At 41.7% G+C, this 21,978-nt stretch overlaps 2 protein-coding genes across 45 annotated transcripts in view; one reads left to right on the top strand and one right to left on the bottom strand.

Annotated features, from left to right (window-relative positions):
- Positions 1 to 6,713: 6,713 nt before the first annotated feature.
- On the bottom strand, positions 6,714 to 10,640 carry LOC147000781 (uncharacterized). Its single transcript, XM_085831903.1, has 2 exons — positions 10,247 to 10,640; positions 6,714 to 9,574 (listed from the first exon to the last, which is right to left on the bottom strand). Exons 1-2 carry the CDS (start codon positions 10,566 to 10,568, stop codon positions 9,564 to 9,566), a joined length of 333 nt encoding a protein of 110 aa, XP_085688029.1. The 5' UTR covers positions 10,569 to 10,640; the 3' UTR covers positions 6,714 to 9,563.
- A 15-nt stretch (positions 10,641 to 10,655) lies between these two features.
- Rims2 (regulating synaptic membrane exocytosis 2) overlaps positions 10,656 to 21,978 on the top strand; it is a 522,550-nt gene continuing 511,227 nt past the window's right edge. For 12 of the 44 annotated variants that reach the window (XM_085831869.1, XM_085831868.1, XM_085831858.1 and 9 more), the window contains exon 1: positions 11,181 to 11,490. In XM_085831869.1, coding sequence (XP_085687995.1) covers positions 11,315 to 11,490 — 176 coding nt within the window. In that variant the 5' untranslated portion in view covers positions 11,181 to 11,314. Of the gene's footprint in view, positions 11,491 to 21,978 lie in introns of all 44 variants that reach the window. The other 32 variants (XM_085831890.1, XM_085831897.1, XM_085831895.1 and 29 more) reach the window with 11 other exon arrangements.

Raw genomic sequence — 21,978 nt, 5'->3', positions numbered from 1 at the left:
AGTCAAGAGCACTCAACCCAGTTTTGATAGTCCACAAACTATCCATAACTCAAGTTCCAGGGGATGTGATGCTCTGTTCTGAACTCCGCAGACAGCAAGTGTCGGCATGGGGCACATACACCATGCAGGCAAAATACTCATACACATAAAATAAATAAACCTGAAATTAAAAAAAAATTCACCTGAAAATCTCCCTAGTTTGGATGTCTGTAGTTAGATATAGTTAGATGTCTTGTAATGGGTATAAGCTCATTGTATGTTTGCTAACACTTATAGATGCCTCTCTTAGCACACATGTTATGATGAACTGTAAGTCTTTACATGAGTTTTATACTAGACTGAGAGCTTTCTGAGGGTAGCCGTGTATATGCTGTTCTCATCAGTTCCTGATATGTGCTTAGTGAATGAATAGGACATTTCAAATATATCAACTAATGATTATATTTGACTTGTTATGTTTGAATAGAAGAGAATCTTACCTTTCTTGGGGAGGCCTATTATTTTATAAGAGAAAAATGGAAACCTTTGAATTTTAATGGCTTTCTCAAAATGATTGACATAGAGATAATTTTCTCAATAATAAATATATAAATAAATAAAGCTTGTAAACAACTTATTTTTCCTCTTTTTGGCATTGAGACAAACTAAATTTCCCTTAATGAGTATGATAAAGTCCAATAAACTGGGTTCTTCTTGGTTCTTTCTCTGCCAACCCTTCCCCTTGTGGAAAACCACAGGGCTCTTTTCTATCTCCCTTTCAGTTTAGTGTTATATGACGCTAATCAGGGAGATAGTGCGGTAATTAGGAATGCAGTACCATCAGGACAGGCTGATAGTAAGCTCTGCATCTCCTTTCATCAGATCGTGGATGTGGTTTCATGGTGTCTGGCAGAATAAGGGACATGGACGAAAGCAGTTGGATCAGGCACCATCTAGATAAGACTAATTTGATCCTTGCAGGCAGAAGGAGGCATCTGAGACAGCAGCCAGTCACACAGTAGAAGATGAATCCCCTAGACCTGGTCTCTTTTATGCTGCTAACAATACAATACCACATTCAGGGTGAGTCAGAAAGAGGGTGAGTCAGAAAGAAAGCAGGTTTATTTTTTACTTGCAGTTCTGGCCCAAGGTAAAGAGGGGCCGTAGCTAGTGATTGGCTTCTTGCTGGAAGAGTGACAAAGGTACAGACTATCACCTGGTAAGAGACAGACAGTACGTGAGACCTAGACAAAGTGGCAGACTCACTCTTGAGATAATCTATTTATCAACCCATGTATCAACCCATTAATCAAATGAGCAGATCAGCCCATTCTCGAGGGCAACTGTAATCACCCTGTACAGGCTCCACCTGTTGTTAGCCTATAATAGGAATTAAATTGCAACACCAATTTCCGAGGAGACAGACGCTGTCTGTCTGTGAAAGCTACACTTGCATGGGGTGTTTGGGTTGCAGCCCACTCTAAGCTTTGCTCAAAACTTCTATGATTATTTTCCATATGCTTTAATGCAAACAAGTGGCATCTTTTCCTTGTCACAAGTTGATTGTTAGCATTTCGTGTCAGGCTTATGCTGATGGCGTCTGTGACTTAGATGCTTCTCTTTCACACCCTGGAGCAGTGGGGGGTTGATACTTTTTTTTTTTTTTTAATTTGCCACAAATCTTCATTGGGAGACAGGTTCAGTATTTCTAGTATCCTTTTTAGTTATTTGTGAATTCCAGTTGGTGTCAAAAATTTTGTTCTGCGGGAGAGCATAATCCAGTCAGAGTCATTAATTCTTTTTTAATGAAGAATTAATTAATTTTATTTTAAATATCTAGTAACTATGATATTTACTGGATGGTTAGGACATAGGAATACACTGTTTGAATTTTAAGGTTTTCTATAACCGTTACATATGGTGCATCTGAACCTGGTTGACATTCTGCCAAATTTAACATGATAATATAATATGATGTATATATAGTGATGCTTTGGGGATGGAAGTAGTTAATTATGATCAAAACTGAACAGCAAATTAAAGCAGGACTGCCCTTGGGAAAGTGGGATAGTATCAGACATTTTATCTTTGATCACCTTGACCACACATTTGCTTCTTTTACTTTATTATCATTATCATCATCATCATTATTATTATTAAACATTTTAAGTTAAGGAGATTCCCTAACTAGAACCTAAGCACATATTCTTCATAACTCCTGGCATCTAACAAATAGGATGAAATAGTTGCATAACATAACACACTCTCTGATCACTAACACCTAAAATGTTAAAAAAAATATATATCTCACATAAACATTAAGCAATAGAGCATAGTGATTCAGCTTGGTTTTCTTTTCTTTGTAAAGAAAAAAGATAATGACTATATATAACATATACATTACCCTTAAAGGCTTTAACATTTTTATTATTTTAATATTTGTTTATTCATAATTTATTTATATGGACGTTTTTTGTATGTGCACCACTTGCATGCCTGGTGTCGTGAAGACCAGAAGATAGCACTGGATTCTCTGCCACTGAAGTAAATGGCTGGTTGTGAGCTGCTACGTGGGTGCTGGGAACGGAACTGAAGTCCTCTGAAAGAGCAGCCTGTCCTCTTTAAGACGGATCCATCTCTTCAGGCCACTTTATTATTTTTAATTATGTGTATGTGTGGATGTCTGTGTATTGATGTGTGGATATGAGTTCAGCTGCCCAAGGAGGCCCAAAGAGTACACTGAATCCTCTGCAGCTGGAGTTATAGGGAGTTGTGAACTTTTCTCCATGGGTGCTGGGAACAGAACTTGGATCCTCTGCAAGAGAAGGATGCACTTTTCAACTGAAACTCCGAGCCATCTGCCTAGGCTGTTTCTTACCTGTAAACTAGAATGATACAATGTTTCCCCCTAGAAAGTTAAAAAAGGTGAAGTCGTCAATATTGCTTACTCAACTGAGGAATGTTTAACGTTTTCCTGAAACTGTTGGTATCCTTGTTTAATAAATAGCATCCAAGTTAGAGATTCTTATTTTCCTTACAAAAATACTAAGAACATTATTTTTAGGCAGGTCTGGTGGGCACATTCCTGTAATGCCAGCATGGTGGATGCTAAGGCAGGAAGTACACAATTTCAAAGCTAGCCTGACACACATGAGAGACACTATTAATCAATCAATAAATGAATAACATAGGAAAGAAAGAAAAAGAAGTATTCTGTTTCATGGTCAATCGCACATTCATTTATTCTGAAGTAAATCCTAGTTAACACAGTTTCTCCAGAGGTATTCCAGCATATAACATTAAGAAGTCTTTATTTTTAAAAGAATTAACATGCCATTATTACCCTAAATTATTTCCTTATTATCATCAGATGCTTGCTGGATAAATTTCTAATTCTGTTACATAAAGTCACACCCCTGATATTTATTCTCCTCTAATTTAGTGTCTAAATGAAGTTAAACAACCGCCTTCCCATTGCTGATCTCTTAAATCGTAACTAAAATATCAAAACTACAGATTCCTCCCTCCCCATCTCTTCTTTTTTCTTGTCATATATTTATTGGAAAAAAATCCAAACAACTGAATTTATGGTCCTGTAGAATGTGCTCTAGTGTCCCACAGGTTATATTCCCATGGTGTTATCTATTTCTCTGTCCTCTCAGTTCCCTATAAATTAGTAGGTATATCTAAAAAGAAAGCTAGGAGTTTGTATGATAAGCAGTGTTCCTCAAGATGTAGTCCTGAAAGGGGACAAGCTGGTCTAGGGAGAGCAGGACCTCTGCTCCAGCTTGCACCCTGGTCAATGGGAATCACTGCTCTAAACTGGCAGGTGGTTTGTCCTAAGAAGCCCTGCTTAGGACAATGACCTGAGTTCTCCGGATACCTTTTCGGTTCTGGAGGAGATTATAAAATATTTCTGGAGGATGCCCCAGTTACTCTCTCTTTGTGGATTTCAGCTTTGAAGGGGAGTGAGAGAGGTTAGATGCCCTCGCCTTTTAGACAGACATTCCCTGATTATCAGGCCCACATGCAGAGGTAGGTTAGTGATGCACAGTAGGGAGACAGATGCAAAGTGAAGGCAGAGATGTCAGGCTTTCTCACTGCTCTTCCTTCCCTGTGAGTCCAAGTAAGTTGTCAACAGGGTTTTGTTTTGTTTTGTTTTTTGAGCCAGTGTTTCTCTATGTAGTCATGGATGTCCTGGAACTCACCATTTAGACCAGGCTGGCCTCAAACTCAGAGAGATTTGCCTGTGTCTGCCTCCTAGTTCCTCTCATATCTTCATCTCTCTACCTACTCAAATCTATGCCCCCCCTTTTCCCTCTCCCTTTAAACAAAAACAACAATCAAGAAACACATAGACAAACACACTCAACCTGGCCAATCTCAGCCTCTGTTCATTCACATGTGCATTAGTCCTTTTGTTTATGGAGGACACAGTTTCCTTGGAAACATCCATCTTCTCTGGCTCTTGCAATCTTTCCCTTTTCTCTTAATCATAGGTCCTGAGACCCGAGGTGAAGGTTTGATGAAAAGGCATCCCATTTAGACTGAATGCTCCAAAATGCAAGTGCAGGTTTGAAATGTCTGTTATAATGCATTCCCGCTTGACTATTTTTAGAAGGTCAGCAGATGTTGGTACTTAGTTGATACTGAATGCCTGGATCCTTTTAAAAATTAACAGTTTAAAAATTATTTCTGACATAAAATTCATGTTTTTAAATCTGTGTATTCAAAGTTTTAAGATATTCAGTTAAAACAGTAAGTTAAACTTATATGTAGCAACATTTAACATTGTCTTTCCGTTTACAAATGTGCTTACTGATTTCTAGGCAGGAAGAAAAAGAGGAAACTTTATAAAGCTATAAATGAAAGATGATTGCAATATTATTGTCCCAAGACCTCTTAATAGCTGCATGCATTTTACACTGTGATAATTATTAATTAACCTCTCATAGTGCTAAATACACAAGTAATTAATAAACTTACACTAAAATCCAGTAAAGTTTTTATTATATTTTGCTCGTGAATCTCAATAATAAAACTATACCAATCTTTAGTTTCTTTTCTGGGAGCAAACAATGTATTTTTTCCTGTTGCTGAGTCTTTGGTCACTACTAATAATGTACTATTGTTTTAATTTAGAAAGATACTTTAGTCTTATAAGCAATAGCCAGGCTCTCTGAGCTGCTTTTCTAATAATGCTGATTAGCTTTGGATGAACTGGTCATATTCTCCCACTCAATTTCTAGTCAAAAAATAGTATTTGTTGTCATTTGACAACTGGCAAAGATTACCACTCAGCTGTGGCTACTGCACTGTCTGACTCACACAGGATTTAAACCATGACCTTGGCCTCATTATCATGCTGTTATAATCTACTGAGAAAAATAGCTACAGAAATAAATTCTGAAACCAAGAAGTAAAAAAAAAAATCTATTTGTGTCTCCACGTGTAAATCAGGGTGCATCTGTGCACTTTGAGAAATTCTATTGGCAGGTGTTTTAGATACGAAAAAAGAAATGAATGCAGGATATGCTTCTGAAAGTCTAAGCCTATCAAGTCAGTTTTCTACCTAAAAACTCCCACAGTATAATGATTATGACAAGTGTAGATTCTTCACCAAGACACATAAGCGAGAACATAATCTTACCATCACCCATTTCAATACTACCATTTGCTATGTAATTCTGTGCTCTCCATACTCCAGGAAGTCTCTCATATTTTGTAGCTGTTCGTGTATCTATTCAGCATACATATACTGAGCTGCTGTACTACACCAGGCACTTTAACAGGCCCTTGGAGAAAGTGCATTCCTTGCTATTAAAGAAGTTCATGGTTCAGTTGAGGATGTAGACAAGGAAATGGTTAAGGCATACTGCAACACATGCTATCTATAAGCAGGATAAGCACATTGGTAAGAGAGCCTGGGGCAAATAGATGGAAGGAGAAAAAGGCTGAGAATATTGCAGACATACGACTGAAAAGGTAGACCAAACTGAGAGAAAAACATTTGAAAGCTGTAGACATCAGAGGGCCAGAAGATTGTCACAGAACAGGGGATGTGTCCACCAACAGTAGGTAAAGACAGAGATGCAGCCAGGACCTGAAACAAAGTTAGTTTCTTTGCATTCATTTCCTCTTCTTTTTCAGATTGCCTTTTCAGGTTCTCAAGTCCAGTTCAAGTCAGTAATGATAAATCTTCTTTTCAGAGAGCAATGAACTGAATACTCGTTGAGGCATCCACCTATGAGCCACATATTATTCTAGGTGCTTGGGATATATTAGTAAACTTCCTTATATTTTAGTAGATGGAAGTGCACATTCAATGATAAGCTGAAGTAAAAGTACTTCAACTTACAGTGAGGATACAATCAACAGAGGGAAGCAAGTATTTGCGGGGGGGGGGGAGGAGGTTGGAGGGATGGGGGTGGGGCTCTGAAAAGGTTATTAGCTGGGTAAATGTGACAGTGAAAGGAAGTAGTGCGATGGAGGCATGGGAGTAGCATGGGAGCACTAACCAGGTGGTGAGGCGGCCCCTGCAGAGCAGTTCTGAGTTCATTGGTACTGCAGACAGGAGAGAGCCATCTCACTATTTGACCTGCGTGGTGTTGAGTTGTTTTAGGATGCTTGCTCATTATCTGCCCATGTGGTGCTGGGGACTGAATCCAGGGCTGCACACATTCTGGCTGTTTTAGTTACTTTTCGGTTGCTGTGATAAAACACCATGACCAAAGCAATTTATAAAAGAATTTATTTGGGCTTATGATTCCAAAAAAGGTAACAGTCAGCCATAGTGCTAAAGTACAATGGGGAGCAACAGGCATGGCGTAGGAGCAGGGAACTAAGATAGTTTTTATTGAAAGTAGAGAGGAGAGAGAGAGCGAGCGAGAGAGTGAGAGAGACAGAGACCACAGTGGAGATAGGGTGAGACTAAACAGTCTCTAAGCAGCCTCCAGTGATATACTTCCTCCAGTGATATACTTCCTCCAGTGATATACTTCCTCCAGTGATATACTTCCTCCAGTGATATACTTCCTCCAGTGATATACTTCCTCCAGTGATATACTTCCCCCAGCAAGGCTGTACATTTAAACCTCCCCAAACAGCACTACTAATTGGGATTAAGCATTTAAAGGCCTGAGCTTATGCCTCTTCAAATCCTACTTCAAGTACCAATTTCTGTTTTAGTTTGTGTCTCTGTTACAGTGATAAAAGTCTGACAAAAGCAACTTTAAGACTTGACTTATGGGTTACAGTCTATCATCAGGGAAGCCAAGGCAAGAACTCATAGCAGGAACCAGGAGGCAGGAACTAAAGCAGATACCATGGAGGAATGCTGTTTACTAGTTGGCTCTGCTTGCTTTCTTAGAAAACCCAGAATTCCTGCCCAGGGCTATCATTTCCCATAATGTACTGGGCCTTCTATATCAATCATAAATCAAGAAAACACACCCTCACTTCTTACAGTTTATTTTGATAGAAGCAATTCCTTAGTTCTCTCTTCCCAGGAGACCTGAAGGGTTTGTGTCAAATTGACAAAACTAACAAGAGCAAGTGACCTACTACCAAGCCACATAACACAATCCAGAGTGCTTCTCATGCAGAGCTGCAAGACAGAATCAGCTATAGCTGTCGGGACAAGCTGTAGAATAACAACCATCTATCCACAGTAGAGCAGAAGTGATTCTGAGTCTTGTGAGGTATCCAGATTTCATGGCAGAATACTGAGGCCTTAGTAAATGACAAGAATGTGATTATTTTATAGTTTTATACATCAGGTATGCCTCCTAATACTTACCTAGTAGATTATAAATAGTTCTTATCATTATGTAAAATGAGAGTTCACAGACTCACAGGGGTTATAAACCTACAGGAACCCAAATTCAGTTAATAACAGACTGAATTTTAATTCTAAAATTAAGCAAGAACATTGCATTTTGAATCTCCTACAAATGTGTTCACCTACTGAGAGATATGTCCAAGCAAAATAGAATTCCATATATGACAAAGTAAGATACGACTAACATTTCAGGTAAACACAAACTAGAATAAAACGGACATCTCTAAGATCCATATTTTGGGCAAATCAAGCCTTGTGACAACATTTCATTTCATTATGAGCATAGCAACCTTATCTTAAATTGAGTGACTACTTTAAAAGTAGATCACCTAGGCTACAACCCATTTTAAAGCTCTATATGATATACATCATGTATATATCTCTCTGTATGATATAAAAAGTGCCAAACTTTCACTTTGTAAGGGTACTTGAATAATGACAGCTGATTTTATGTACTTCCACTTCTAAGAATTTCCTTTAATAAGAAAAATTCACTTGTAGCAAAAGACTAAAACAGCAGAATAAAACATACATAGCAGCAACAACAAAACGCCCAAACAACAGAGAATCCTAGTCAGCCCACTCATACTCCTATATCAGTTGTGGCATAGATTCAGGTTCATGCCTACTAGGTTTCAAGTACTGGCACTGTCTTGTCCAGGGAGAGGAAGGGGTGTGGACAGGGAAACAGACCTCAGAACACTGTATGACTGGCAGAAAATAATGTAGGTCCCAGAAGGTGACTGTCTGCTGCAAATGAACCCACATTTCCCCAATCTGAATAACTGCTTTCAAGTTCACATTTAACATATTTGAAATAACTAAGCTATTTTAACCTCAGAATCTTCAGACTCAGCAGTGTTTGTGTATTCTGGGTTCTGATCCTGTTGGGATGATGTTGGCTGGGTTTTGAAGGATGATATTTTTAAAAATGGAAACAGAAATAAGGTGGAACATTAGTATTTATAGTTCTATCGTCTCATTTAAAGGAGAATTTACCGTGTTCTGGTGGTTTGTGTTGCCTAGGTTAAAGCTGTATGTATACCAACTGTTTGGTAACAGCCATGCATGACAAGAAAGGAGTGTGTGTATAACAAAACTTAGCATTTGAATTTTAGGTAACTGACTCAATTTTCCTTAGAAGTGTTTTCTTCCTTAGAATATATGCCCCCCAACCTTTGCTAGACATTAGTGGTCCGGGGTATTTTCAAAGCGTATCCATGACTAAGGTCTAAGTTCTAGAAGCTGATTCATTTGCTCTAGGGTTAGGTTCAAGTATTTTCAAGTGAGCCACGTTTTCGTGTCTTAACTTTAAAAACCATGCATGATAGTCTTCAGTTATACTAAGTTTCTAGAGTCTGGCTCCAGCTCTGTTATTTACCATACTTATAAATCTTCTGATCTTCGTCTTCAATTTCTTATTGATGAGGCTGGATTAGAGATTTATAAAAAATCTTCAACTGTAAAACACTTAAGTCAATTGGGCTAATATGATCTCATTTGGTTTGCATAAAGCAGTGAAAGCTAATTTGGATTATGAATCCGGTTGAAAACAGGTGAATGGTAGTAGCAATGAACAATAGTAATAATAATATGAAACAAAACATAAGCAAACGTTTCCATTTTTTTTCCTTTCCAGTTACAAAGCATGGGAGGAAAAACAATATAGATATTTCAGCTTAGAAATCACAAGAGACTTGTAGTGCTGCTTTGTCTGTTCCCAGTTCTCTCAAACTGAGACTAGTCAGATGGTACCTGGGGAACAAAGGAGGGAGAGAGCTTACCGCACGTAAATACAATACAAACCCCGAAGGTTTTACTCACCAGCCTATAACCTGGCCTAGTACTGAGCAGTGCGAGTGTGGAAGGCGTGGTAGGGGTGTGTACATACACACGCACGAACACTCTTAACCTGTCTAACCAAGCACCTGTCTAGTGGCAGGAAGAGGAAGAGGGGGTGATCCATGATCCAGATCACCTCAGCTGGCTCGCCCCGCCCTGAGGGCTGCGCTGGGCTTCTCTGAGAGCCCGCGCCGGTGGTGGCCACCTCCCTCCTATTGGAGTCGGTTTTCTCCTGTTCTTTGACTGAGCCTGTCTCCAGGCTTTCTAAAATCAGGCTAACGCTCCGATCGTGACTCTTCTCTAGATTAGAGTGACCGGCAGAAAGGGGCCGAACGGCCCGATTCCTCCGGGGACGTTATCTGACCCTTTCCCTCTTACATCTTCCAATCGCCTCCTCGGGCAAACCGCCCCCAGCATCCTGTCTTCTGTGCCTCTCGGTGCAGCGGGTACCGACAACCCAGTTTTCCAGAACTTCCGCACTCCCGCCCAGGTCCCAGCCCGAGACTCTGCCCGCGAGCGCTCTCCACTCCCTCAGGCTCTTCCCCGCTGCCAGTCCCCGGCGGCTGACACCGCAGGGACACCCACCTGCTCCGATCTTCCCTCGTCCAGGGTCCAGGACCCCGCCCGGGACAGCTCGGGGGGCGCCCGGTCCCTCAGGCTCGGCGCCAGCCACCTGAGATCCTCCCGCCCCCACCGCCCCGCACCCCGGGGCGCCCGCTCCCTCGCCGCCCGGCTCCTCACAGCTCCCCGCCCCGCCCCAGCCGTTAGCAGGGTCCGGGGCGAGCGTCGGCCGAGTCCCGGTCTGGGCGGTCCGCAGGGGACACGGGCCCGGCGGGAAGAGTCCGCGAGGCAGAGGCGGCGCGGGCGAGTGCACCGAGCCGGCCCGCCGCGCCGACTCCGCGGACATTGGGGGCGGCGGCGGCGGGACCCCGGGCGGGCGCGTGATGAGGCGCGGCGGGCGGCCGGCCCCGCGGCGCGCGCGAGCTCACTTGGGTCCGGGCGTTGGCAGCCGCGGGCCGCGGGCCGGAAGATCGGCCGTCTGGGGCCGGGGTGGGGGCGGGGGTCCCCTGCCGCAGCCCGCGCCTCGTGGTTCCCGGAGGGGTCCTCCCTCGCGGAGCCCCGGAGCCTGGTGACGCGCCAGCCGGCGGGACGGCCGCTCTCGCCGCCTCCGGGGCGAGTTCCCGGGACTCCCCAGGGGTCGGGCTCGCGGGCAGCGCTTCCCGCTCCACTCCGCTCTGCTCCGCCGCGCCGCGCCGCGCCGGACACTCGCGCCCCGGCCCGCGCGCCGCCTCCCTCCAGTCACCCCACCCTCAGCCGTCCCCGCCACCTTACTCCACCGCCCTCCCCCGCCGCTCCGCGCACTCCGCGTCGGGGCCTCCAGCTCCTCGCTCCCGCGAACCGCTCACTTGGCAGCCCTTCGCCCCCGGGAAGAAGAAACATTTCCCCGAGCGCACTCCTCAGCCCTCCCCCCTCGGCCCTCCCCTCCCCCTGCCTTCTTTCCTGGGGGAGGGGGGCTGTCGCCTCGGATTGAAGGCCATTGATTTGTATGCATTTGTCCCAGCCCCGGAGGCTGCCCCAGCCGCCCGCGCCCGAGCCGCCGCTGCCAGCGGAGTTGCCTCCCTGCTTCCCTAGGGTGGTTCGGCTCCGCCAAACATGTCGGCTCCGCTCGGGCCCCGGGGCCGCCCGGCTCCCACCCCGGCGGCCTCTCAGCCTCCTCCGCAGCCCGAGATGCCGGACCTCAGCCACCTCACGGAAGAGGAGAGGAAAATCATCCTGGCTGTCATGGATCGTCAGAAGAAAGAAGAGGAGAAGGAGCAGTCCGTGCTCAAGTAAGGACCCGGCTCCATCTTCCCGCCTCCCTCCCTGCCCTCCGCCCCCCTCGGCCGCTTCCCCGCGACCGCCCGCGCGCCGGGGATCGCCGCCTTTCCTCCCCGCCGGTGGCGCGGGGGCCACGAGGGCTGCGGCCCGCGGCCGCCAGGGTCGCTTTCTAGTTGTCAGCCGCGGGGGTGTGTGTCGCGGAGGGAGGGCGCCGAGGCCGGCTGAGGTGACGGTGGCGAGCTCCGGGAGGCGGCGGTTTCCCCGGCGCCCTCCGGCTTTCCCCGCGGGCCACTTCGGCTCCCGGGATGAGGCTGAACCCTGGCTCCTCGCGTCCCATTTCCTTTCCCGCCGCCCCCGCGCGGAGGCAGTGACTGGGGCAAGGAATCCAATATGGCCGTGCACAGGTGCTCCCGGGCCGGACCCGGGTGAAGCGCCCAGGCCCGGGGTGCGGGTGCCACCGGGGTCGCTCGTCCCACGCCTGCCAGGGCCGGCTCCGTCCCCAGCCCCGGGAGGAGCTGCGCTGCCCACGGTCGCAGCGGGCAGGAAGGCTGCGGGGCGGGCGAGGGGGCCTAAGCGCGGTCTCGTCTCGTCTCGGGTGGGTGTGCGGCCGCCGCCATCTTCCAGCCCCTCCCCCTCGGCGGGTGCTAACACCCTGCACTCTGCTGCTGTTCTTCCTGTTTGCAACTAGTAAATCTGTAGGATCCCGAGGAGACTCCAGTTCCTACCATCGTGGCAGTTTGGGTTGCTCCCTGCCTTGTGAAGTTCTACTATGTTTGCTCACAGTCCAGCCAGCGGGGTTTTGGCGAGGGTGGGAGGCGTGAAAGTAGCACCCAGGCATCGGTTTAGAGGCGGTGTAACTTCAGCACCAGGGAACTGTCCAGAACGAGTTTTCCTTTACTTTGGGATTCCTCGTCAGTGTAGCACTGTAGCTGAGATTGTTTCTACAGGTTTGCTTTTAAATGTTTTATGATTTTTGATATCTCGGTTGCTTCTGGGAAGTCATTGTCTGGATCTGTAAAGATCTGTAACCCTTTAATGTTTGTCCAAGTCGTTACTCACTATAAAAATTAACCTGTATATGCCTAAAGAGAGGGAGGGCAGTTCTCTTGCATGTCACCGAATACACTTTCCCATAACCGCTATAGAAACACACAACTAAAAGCGTTGACTTCCTCCTTGAAAAGAAATAGCTTACTGACCTTCACCACTTATTTTGAAAACAGGTTGTTGAATTCAGTATTTTTTTTTTACAAATGAAAACACACCTTGTCTAGATGTACATCTTCTCACATTTTAGTGAAGCAGATTTTACATAACCTATGGTAACAACCATATTAAATATATATATATATATATCTTTAAAAGATACAAGTTCTCACAAAATAATAAAAGAACAATTAAGAATTGCTTCAATACTAATTTTTAGGTTTGAATATTTACTAGGGAATTTGGCTTATTCATGGTCATAGGATAGGAATACAAAGTTAAGAAATTTAATCAGTTTAAACTATGGAATAATAAAAATAGTTTTTAAAAAAGCTTTTTGAGCATACTCTAACTTTGCTCAACTTTAATCTATATACTAGTATGTGCTGAGATTTTGATCATTACAATTTATATTCAGATATATAAATTTATACTTCTTAATATAGTTGCTAAAAATCAGTGTTGCCAAAATGATGCTCAAATAAAATATGGCTTTATTTCTTTGACCTACATATTTAAATGGAAATGGGGTTTTATTTATAGTAAACTGAAGCATAGTGTTTATTGGCTAGTTAATCTTATGTAGTTTTTATTCACAGTTTCAATATATGGACATTTAAGTGACTGTTTGAGTGCTGAACTACAAATTGCTCAATTTGAAGAGCGTATTTTACTGAATAGATGTTTAAAAAGGGTTTTCCAGGTCAAGTATATATGTGCACATCTCTAAGTAAACCTCCATATTTTGCAAATATATGTTTGTATATTTATTTCACTTTATTTAGCCAGACACAGTCTCTAAATATAGCTATATAATATGTGAAATCACATCAATGAGAAATATAGACTCAGATTTAAGTACTTATTCACGTAATTTTAAATGTTCTTTAAAATGTTTTTGAAATGAGAGTGGACAAGGAAACTGAGAGTAAACTTTATAATAGTATTGCAGGAACAAGAGGCAAATCAGTTTGAAAAAATTTGACCATTTATTAAATAATATGTTTCCAGCCTTGGGTGTTAAATAACAAATGTGCTGTGTAGAAAAATAATCCTGATAGTTGTGTTTACTCTTTCTCTTGAAAATCTAGGCCCATGTATCAGCTCCTGACTAAACTGTCTGTCATTTAACTGAATGCTAGCTAGCATCTTTCCTGAGAGAAGGTCATAGGCACAGAGAAGTGAACTAAAATTCAAATTTGTATCTGCTACTCTTTAACTATCATAATAAAAATAAGTTTGATGTGTGAAGAAATTGAAGACTGGATAAAAATATTTTGTGTGATCTGTGAGTTTCAGTATTCATACTAAATATTATTCAAAGTAAGATGTGCATACCCAAGGGATTCACAAGATGCTATACTGGGATACAAGAACATATTAAACATATAATCCCATCTTTGAAGAAAAAAAGACTAAGCCCCATTAATACTTAGTATGGTCAGCTAATACTAACATGAATATAATTTATGAGTAAATGCATACATTAAAAGATCATGCCTGAGATGTTTTCAATAAGAAAGGTGAGCCATCAAAACAAGTTGAGGCCACCACACTGAATTCTCTTTTAAGAGACTGAGTAATTAGAAATGATTCCTACTTCATTATCAGTGATTTCTTTAAGGCCCAGCTATGTATACGTACCCAGGAAGTCTTCTGTCTATCAAACAATACTATCTTCCATGTGAATGAGGTACTGTATTTTTCAAAGCATTTTATATCCCACTAACCCCCTTGTTAATTACTAAAACAAAAGAAAACAAAAGTGCCCTTACATGAATTCCTGCAGCCCCAGCCTTGAGGAGTCACTGGTTATCTTGCTCCTTGGCATCGTTAACACATAATAGGTATCTAGGAAGTAGTGTTGAGCTGAACTACCATGCAAATAAAACAGTTCACTCATTCTGTGGAAAAAAGAGGATTCATTGTTTTGAAAGAAAAACTATTTAGGAACTGTATTACCATTGTCTTTTGTTTTTATTTTATTTTGGTCTGACTAAAAATCAAGTAGAAAGGTATTCAGGAAATGTGTAATGTGGTTTTATTATGTTCGCAGCATAGTCTTTTTATACAAAGTGTTTTGAACACTTCTTCCTTCCCTTTCTCCCTACTTTTTTTAAAAAATCTTTTCCCCTCTTTTCCTCCCTTTCTTTCATTTGATAGTGTCTTTCTGTGTAGCCCAGGTTGACCTTAAATGATCCTTCTGCCTCTGCCTTTCTAATCCCAAGTGCTGGGATTACCAGTCATTGAGCTACCACACCTATTTATGTTTTTCAGGAGATGTGTATTGTCTTTGTTCTCAGCTTGGGCTTTCTATTAATGTTGATAGGACAACATGTTCCTCAAATCGAAAGAATAAAGCACATCCATGACAGATTAAGTTAACAAGTTCATGCTGTATACACATATGAGGAGTTATAAATGTTTTATTGTACTTAGTTTAATTCATTTATTTATGCTTGAGACACGGTATTGCTTTGTAGCCCTGGCTTGTTTGGAATTTGGTACATAGACCAGACTGGCCTTAAAACTCAGAGATCCACCTGTCCCTGCCACCCAAGTGCTAGGCTAGTATTAATGGTATATGCTACAGTTTCTGGCTAATGTTTTGTTTTGTTTTATTTTATTTTATTTTATTTTATTTTATTTTATTTTATTTTATTTTAGGATAGGGTCTTTCTACATAGCCCTAGCTGTCCTGGAATTAACTGTGTAGACCAGGCTGGCCTCAAACTCACACAGATCTGATTGACTCTGCCTCCCAAGTGCTGGAAATATCGATGTGTGCGCCACCACATCCAGCTTAAATTTTTTAATTGTGCAATTTTATAAGTGTTTTCTAAAGTTAATTTACAATTTTTATTTAATAGATAATATATACTTTTGCTACAAAATATCTTATTTACCAATTTACCTATGTGCAGTTATTGTTACTAGAGTATTTATTCTTTGCACGATACAATTGAGGTACACACATATATATATATACATACACTCATGTAACCAGGTGTGTTTGTATATTAGTGCACATGCATGAATGTGTGTTTGTGTGCAAAGAAGTGCAAGTACGTCCTGCATTTTGGGAAATGAATTCTACACTGGGTTAAGTGTCAGTATCTGTCCCATTTGTTGAATGTTTTGAAATTTCTTTAACTAATGGCATACTTTTAGATACTTTGGTTGACTTTGTTTTCCACTGGAGACAGTACTTTGATACACTATTTTTAATGTGGAGACTGTATCTCTGGGCTAAATTTTTAGAAAGAAATTGTTCTTTTAACGAGTTAGCAAACTTCAATAAATACTACCAAATTTATTTTGGAAGAGGAAGTATGTATACTGAGGAGACTTTCCTACTTCCTTGCCAACTCAGTGTGTGGTAAGCTTGGTCAGAATTTCAGTAATAAATATGCCACTGTAGTTTAACTTGAAGTTTTCTTATTATTAATGATAGTGCAAGCATTTTCTGCTTGTTTAGGATCATTTATATTTCCTTTACTGTTGGTAATTTTTCTAATATTAATGTCTGCCTGTCTGCCCATTTGTCTATGTATGTCTCTCTCTACCATAGCACACCAGATAAATGAACCATAAAGATGCTTAAATAAAGATGACCATTTCATCATGTAAATATCCATGGCTCTTGCCAAAGATGAAAACCTTCAGTTTTTAAGGAGGATTCAAGTGTATTTTAACAGTTGCTTGGCACTTTATAAGAAAGTGTCTAGTGAAATTTTAATATATATTTTGTACATTAAAATACAATTAATAGTATTTTCCACGTGACAGTACATTTTAATAAAGGGACAGTTACACTGTGTGAACAAAGAGATACTGGAGGCTAAGGTGATGGACCAACTGAGTTGTTACTTGACACTGACTGATTAAGAAGTGTCTTAATTAACCTCTCTAACTTTTCTCATCCATACTAGAAGAACTAGATTGGTGATTATAGACTAAGTTTCCCAGAGTTTGTAGGTATGCAATAGGTGATCATTTTTGTTAGCTGAGTCTAGACCACACTCTTTAAGGCTTAAAATATTTTAATAACATTTCTAAGTAAATTTTTCCTATTTTCTAAAAATTGAGAGATTTGTTTTTTGTCTAGTAGAAAGCTAAACTGTTTAGAGGAATTTTTAAATAAGCATAGGATTGTGGTCAGAGCACAGGATTGAAGAGAGAGAACATGAGGACTTGAAACCAGTTTCCTTAGCAATCTTCATTCTTAAGAAGTCTGAGGCCTAAGGGATAACAGTGAAAAGAACACGGATACCAAATTCTGCTGCCAAGTGGATGTAAGTGATTGTTTTGTGGAGGCTACTTTGTGATTATCCTTTGTGATTAGTTTCCATTACAGTATTGAACCAAGTACGCGTGGATTTGTCTTATTCCTATTACATAGAAGAGTCTTACTAGATTAAGCTAATTCTGAAGCCTGGTTATTAGAACTTAGAATGTTCATCTTCAAATTGTCACTCAGAAAGCTCAGTCTTTGTATCACTGCATCTTTCTTATCCTTCTGATCTTACCTTCAAACATGCATGTTTAGAGAGTCCTTCTCTGACCGTGGCTTTTAACCAGGTTTCCTTTTAAATTCTTATTATAGTATTTTCTATGTTTCTCTACTGTCTGTCTATTCTGCTAGAATATAAACGTTCATAGAGGAAACATTTTCATTTAGAGAATAATTAAAAGAAAAAGATTGTTCTGTAATAGTAAACTTATTTCTGAAATAAAATGTAACTTAAAAATGTATGCCCAGTTTACTTGGAAATTGACATATATAAAGCGGCTTGTATACTTATTGATTTGCACAATTGCAATTATTTTAAACCCAAGCTCGACCGTTTTCACTGGAAAATAGAAGATTGTGATTATATATTATTTTAAAATGCAATCAACTTGGGAATAAAGGAAAATTTTGATTTCAAATTTACTTTTTGATCATTAATAAGTGTGTGTGTAGCAGAACTGAATAATAGGTGATAGGAATGCTGTGTACTAGGCAAATACTCCATAAACGAGATAATAGTTTTATTCCCAGGCCTTTAAAAATATTAGATAATTAACTAATTTATTTTCTGTGCATGAATGTATGACTACTGGTACACATGTGTCACAGTACATATATTTAAAGTCAAAGAACTACTTTGAGAACTATTTTCTGCCACCTAATGAGTTTTGGGGAACAAGTTTAGGTCATCAGATCTTCTTTGTACGAAGGTTCTATTTGCTAGAAGTTTCTATTTGAGCTTGAAGCAAAGAGATCATGAGCATGTGTCCTTGTTATATGATGGAGCATCTTCTGGGTATATGCCCAGGAGTGGTATAGCTGGGTCCTCTGGTAGTACTCTGTCCAATTTTCTGAGAAACCACCAGACTGATTTCCAGAGAGGTTGTACAAGCTTGCAATCCCACCATGAGCAATGGAGGAGTGTTCCTCTTTCTCCACATCCTCTCCAGCATCTGCTGTCACCTGAATTTTTGATCTTAGCCATTCTGACTGGTCTGAGGTGGAATCTCAGGGTTGTTTTGATTTGCATTTCCCTGATGACTAAGGATGTTAAACATTTCTTTAGGTGCTTCTCAGCCATTCAATATTCCTCAGTTGTGAATTCTTTGTTTAGCTCTGTACCTCATTTTTAATAGAGTTATTTGATTCTCTGGAGTATAACTTATTGAGTTTTTTTGTATATATTGGATATTAGCCCTCTATTGGATGTAGGATTGGTAAAGATCCTTTCCTAATCTGTTGGTTCCCATTTTGTCTTATTGACAGTGTCCTTTGCCTTATAGAAACTTTGCAATTTTATGATGTCTCATTTGTCGATTCTTGATCTTAGAGCATAAGCCATTGATGTTCTGTTCAGGAATATTTTCTTATGCCCATGTATTCGAGGCTTTCCCCCACTTTCTCCTCTATTAGTTGCAGTGTATCTGGTTTTATGTGGAGGTCCTTGATCCACTTTGACTTGAGCTTTGTACAAGGAGATAAGAATGAATTGATTTGCATTCTTTTACATGCTGACCTCCAGTTGAACCAGCAAAAAACCCCTCCAATGTATAACAAGGACACATGCTCCACTGTGTTCATAGCTGCCTTATTTATGATAGCCAGAAGCTGGAAAGAATTTAGATGTCCTTCAACAGAGGAATGGATACAGAAAATGTGGTACATTTACACAATGGAGTACTACTCAGCTATTAAAAACAATGAATTCTTAGGCAAATGGATGGAACTAGAAAATATCATCCTGAGAGTGGTAACTCAGTCACAGAAGAACACACATGGTATGCATTCACTGATAGATAAGTGGCTTTAGCCCAAAAGCTCAAATACCCAAGATACAATTCACAGACCATGTGAAGCTCAAGAAGGAAGACCAAAGTGTGGATGCTTTAAACCTTCTTAGAAAGGGGAACAAAATACTCACAGGAGGAAATATGGAGACAAAATGTGGAGCAGAGACTGAAGGAAAGGCCATCCAGAGACCGCCTCACCTGAGGATCCATCTCAGATACAGTCACCAAACCCAGACACTGTTGTGGATGCCCAGAAGTGCATGCTGACAGGAGCCTGATATAGCTGTCTCCTGAGAGGCTCTGCCAGAGCCTGACAAATACAGAGGTGGATGCTCACAGCCAACCATTGGACTGAGCACAGGGTCCCCAGTGGAGGAGTTAGAGAAAGGACTGAAGAAGCTGAAAGGGATTTGCAACCCCTTAGGAAGAACAATAATATCAACCAACCAGACCCCCCCTCGCCCCAAGAGCTCCCAGGGACTAAACCAACCAAAGAGTACACACGGAGGGACCCATGGTTCCAGCTGTATATGTAGCAGAGGATGGCCTTGTTGGGCATCAATGGGAGGAGAGGCCCTTGAACCTGTGAAGGCCTTATACCCCAGTGTAGGGAATTCGAGGGTGGGGAGGAGGGAGTGGGTGGGTGGGTGGGAGAACATGCTCATAGAAGCAGGGGAAGGGGGGATGTATGTGTATGTGGGGTTTCTTTGGGAGGGGGACCAGGAAAAGGAAATAACATTTGAACTGTAATTAAAGAAAATATCCAATAAAAAAGGAAAGGGGAAAAAAAAAGGGCCATGAGTTCAAGGCCAGTCTCAGTATGTAACCCAAGCTGACCTTGAACTCATGATCTTTTTGCTTCATCTTCAGGGATGCTGAGAGTGCTGGCATAACAGGTGTTTACCACCATACTTGACTCACACAAAATGCATTGAGTGGAAATAGTTCATGCCTTTCACGGGCAAAGAGTCTAAGACTAACAATATCACAGAAGACAAAATAATATAAAATGCCATGAAAAAATACAGTAAAGCTGTTTTCAGTACGTAATAGCCATAGCAAAAACCATTCAGACTATTCTTATAAGTAGTTTGTTGTTTCTGAGGTGTTGTTTGAAAGTACCTGTCCTTTCCTCTTAAAATGCCTTGAAGTTTCACTCCTAGACTCTAGTTGCTCCTAGACTATCTACTCTCTGGTGACTAGTGAAGAGATTTCTGAGCCACTACCAGCTAACCTGTAGGGAATTCACTGTGAGAAAGATGATGAACTACAACGGAGCTATTGTTTAGTAAGTGTTCGGGAACTGCTGTGCACTGTGTCTCATGAATATATGCAGATGAAGAAGCTGAACCAGTCCTAGGCAGATGACTTCTCTTGTGTCCAAAAGGATGAGTAGATCCCGGCAAGTGGCGATATTCTAAGCAAAACCCCCGGACTCTCAAGTCTCCCTAACCCAAAGACTTCTTGAGTTGTAGAAGATGGGTGGCATATAGGGCTTTAAATGCAGATGAGTTATTAGAGGACACTGGAGAGATGCCAAGAGCCAGATCTTAAAACACCTTGTATGGTAGGTGTTCTTTGGATCCGAGTGCCATCATAAATGGTAGCAGGAATGGATTTTAACCAGTGGTACAATATAAGTATACTTTTGTTGGAAAACACTCTTACCACGATTATTACTGAAAGAGTGTAGAATTAGGGCACTAGTTAGCAGACTTCAATTCAGGTGATAAATGATGAAAACATAAAAACATAGTAGAGGGTCAAGGTAAATTTTTGAAAAAGTTAGAAGCCAAAATTTCTAGGATTTGATAACTGTCAGATAAGCCTCTTTAAGGCACCTTACTTCCTTAACTGACTGCTATATAAACTTGCCTATCTCACTGGTAGATAGCTCTCTAAACTTAACTAGTCTGAGGACTAGTGGTTTCCTGAGGGAGCAGTGGTGGAGTAGCTTCTTTTATTGTTATAGTTTTTCTAAGGTTTATCAAACTCTGTAACTTGTAGTGTCTTATGGAGTGGAAAATAGAGATGTAGTAGAAATGATCCAAAGTGAGAAAGAATAAAAGGGATAAAGGGGGAAAAGTGGAGAGAGAGGTCAGCCAGGGCTTTGTGAACCCTTTGATGTATTGGCTTGTAAAACTTCTCTGCTGGAGATACTTGTGGTAAGTAACCTTTCTTTTTTCCCTTTCTGTTTTGCCTTCCCCTCCCCTCCCCTCCCCTCCCCTCCCCTCCCCTCCCCTCCCCTCCCCTCCCCTCCCCTCCCCTCCCCTCCCCTCCCCTCCCCTCCCCTCCCCTCCCCTCCCCTCCCCTCCCCTTCCCCTCCCCTCCCCTCCCCTTTTTCTTTGGGACAGGGTTTCTCTGTGTAGCCTTGGCTGTCCTGGAGCTTACTCTGTAAACTAGGCTGGTCTTGAACTCAGATTCATCTGCCTCTGCCTCCCTGGTATTGAGATAAAGGTTGTGCACAACCAAGTGTGGCTGCTATGTGATCTCTCAAAACTCCTGGTTTTTCTTTTATATAAAAAGTTTCTTATTCCCATTGAGTTTCTCACCTTCTGTCTGTTTCAATTGTTGAGCATTTTAAACTATGACACAAATCTTTGTTCTATATGTTAGGTTTAACTAGAATAAATTTCTGTATTTGTACATCGCTTCTCGCAGAATTTTGAAAATATGAATGCATTTTAGGAAAAAGCAGAGAGGAAATTATCCATGGAAGTGAGATGTTGAGGTTAATGAAGATTGTCTCTCTCTCACTAGATCACTGAATTTCTGAAAGTTACAGGATGTGTGCTATGAGAGGAAGAAGGGGCTTATCAGATTTTATGGTTGTGCATTTCAGAGGTAGGATCAGAAGTTGTCCACAGCGTGCTGGAGAGCTGGCTCAGCGGTTAGAGGCACTGGCTGTACCTGCAGAGGACCAGGTTTCATTCTCAGCACACACACAGTAGCTCACACTACCTGCCTGCTACTTTAGTGACAGAGGACAT

This window comes from Mus caroli, unplaced genomic scaffold, assembly GCF_978045245.1.
Source record: "Mus caroli unplaced genomic scaffold, Mus_caroli_1 scaffold_16, whole genome shotgun sequence".
NCBI lineage: Eukaryota > Metazoa > Chordata > Mammalia > Rodentia > Muridae > Mus > Mus caroli.
This window is presented reverse-complemented; position numbering and strand designations above follow the sequence as displayed.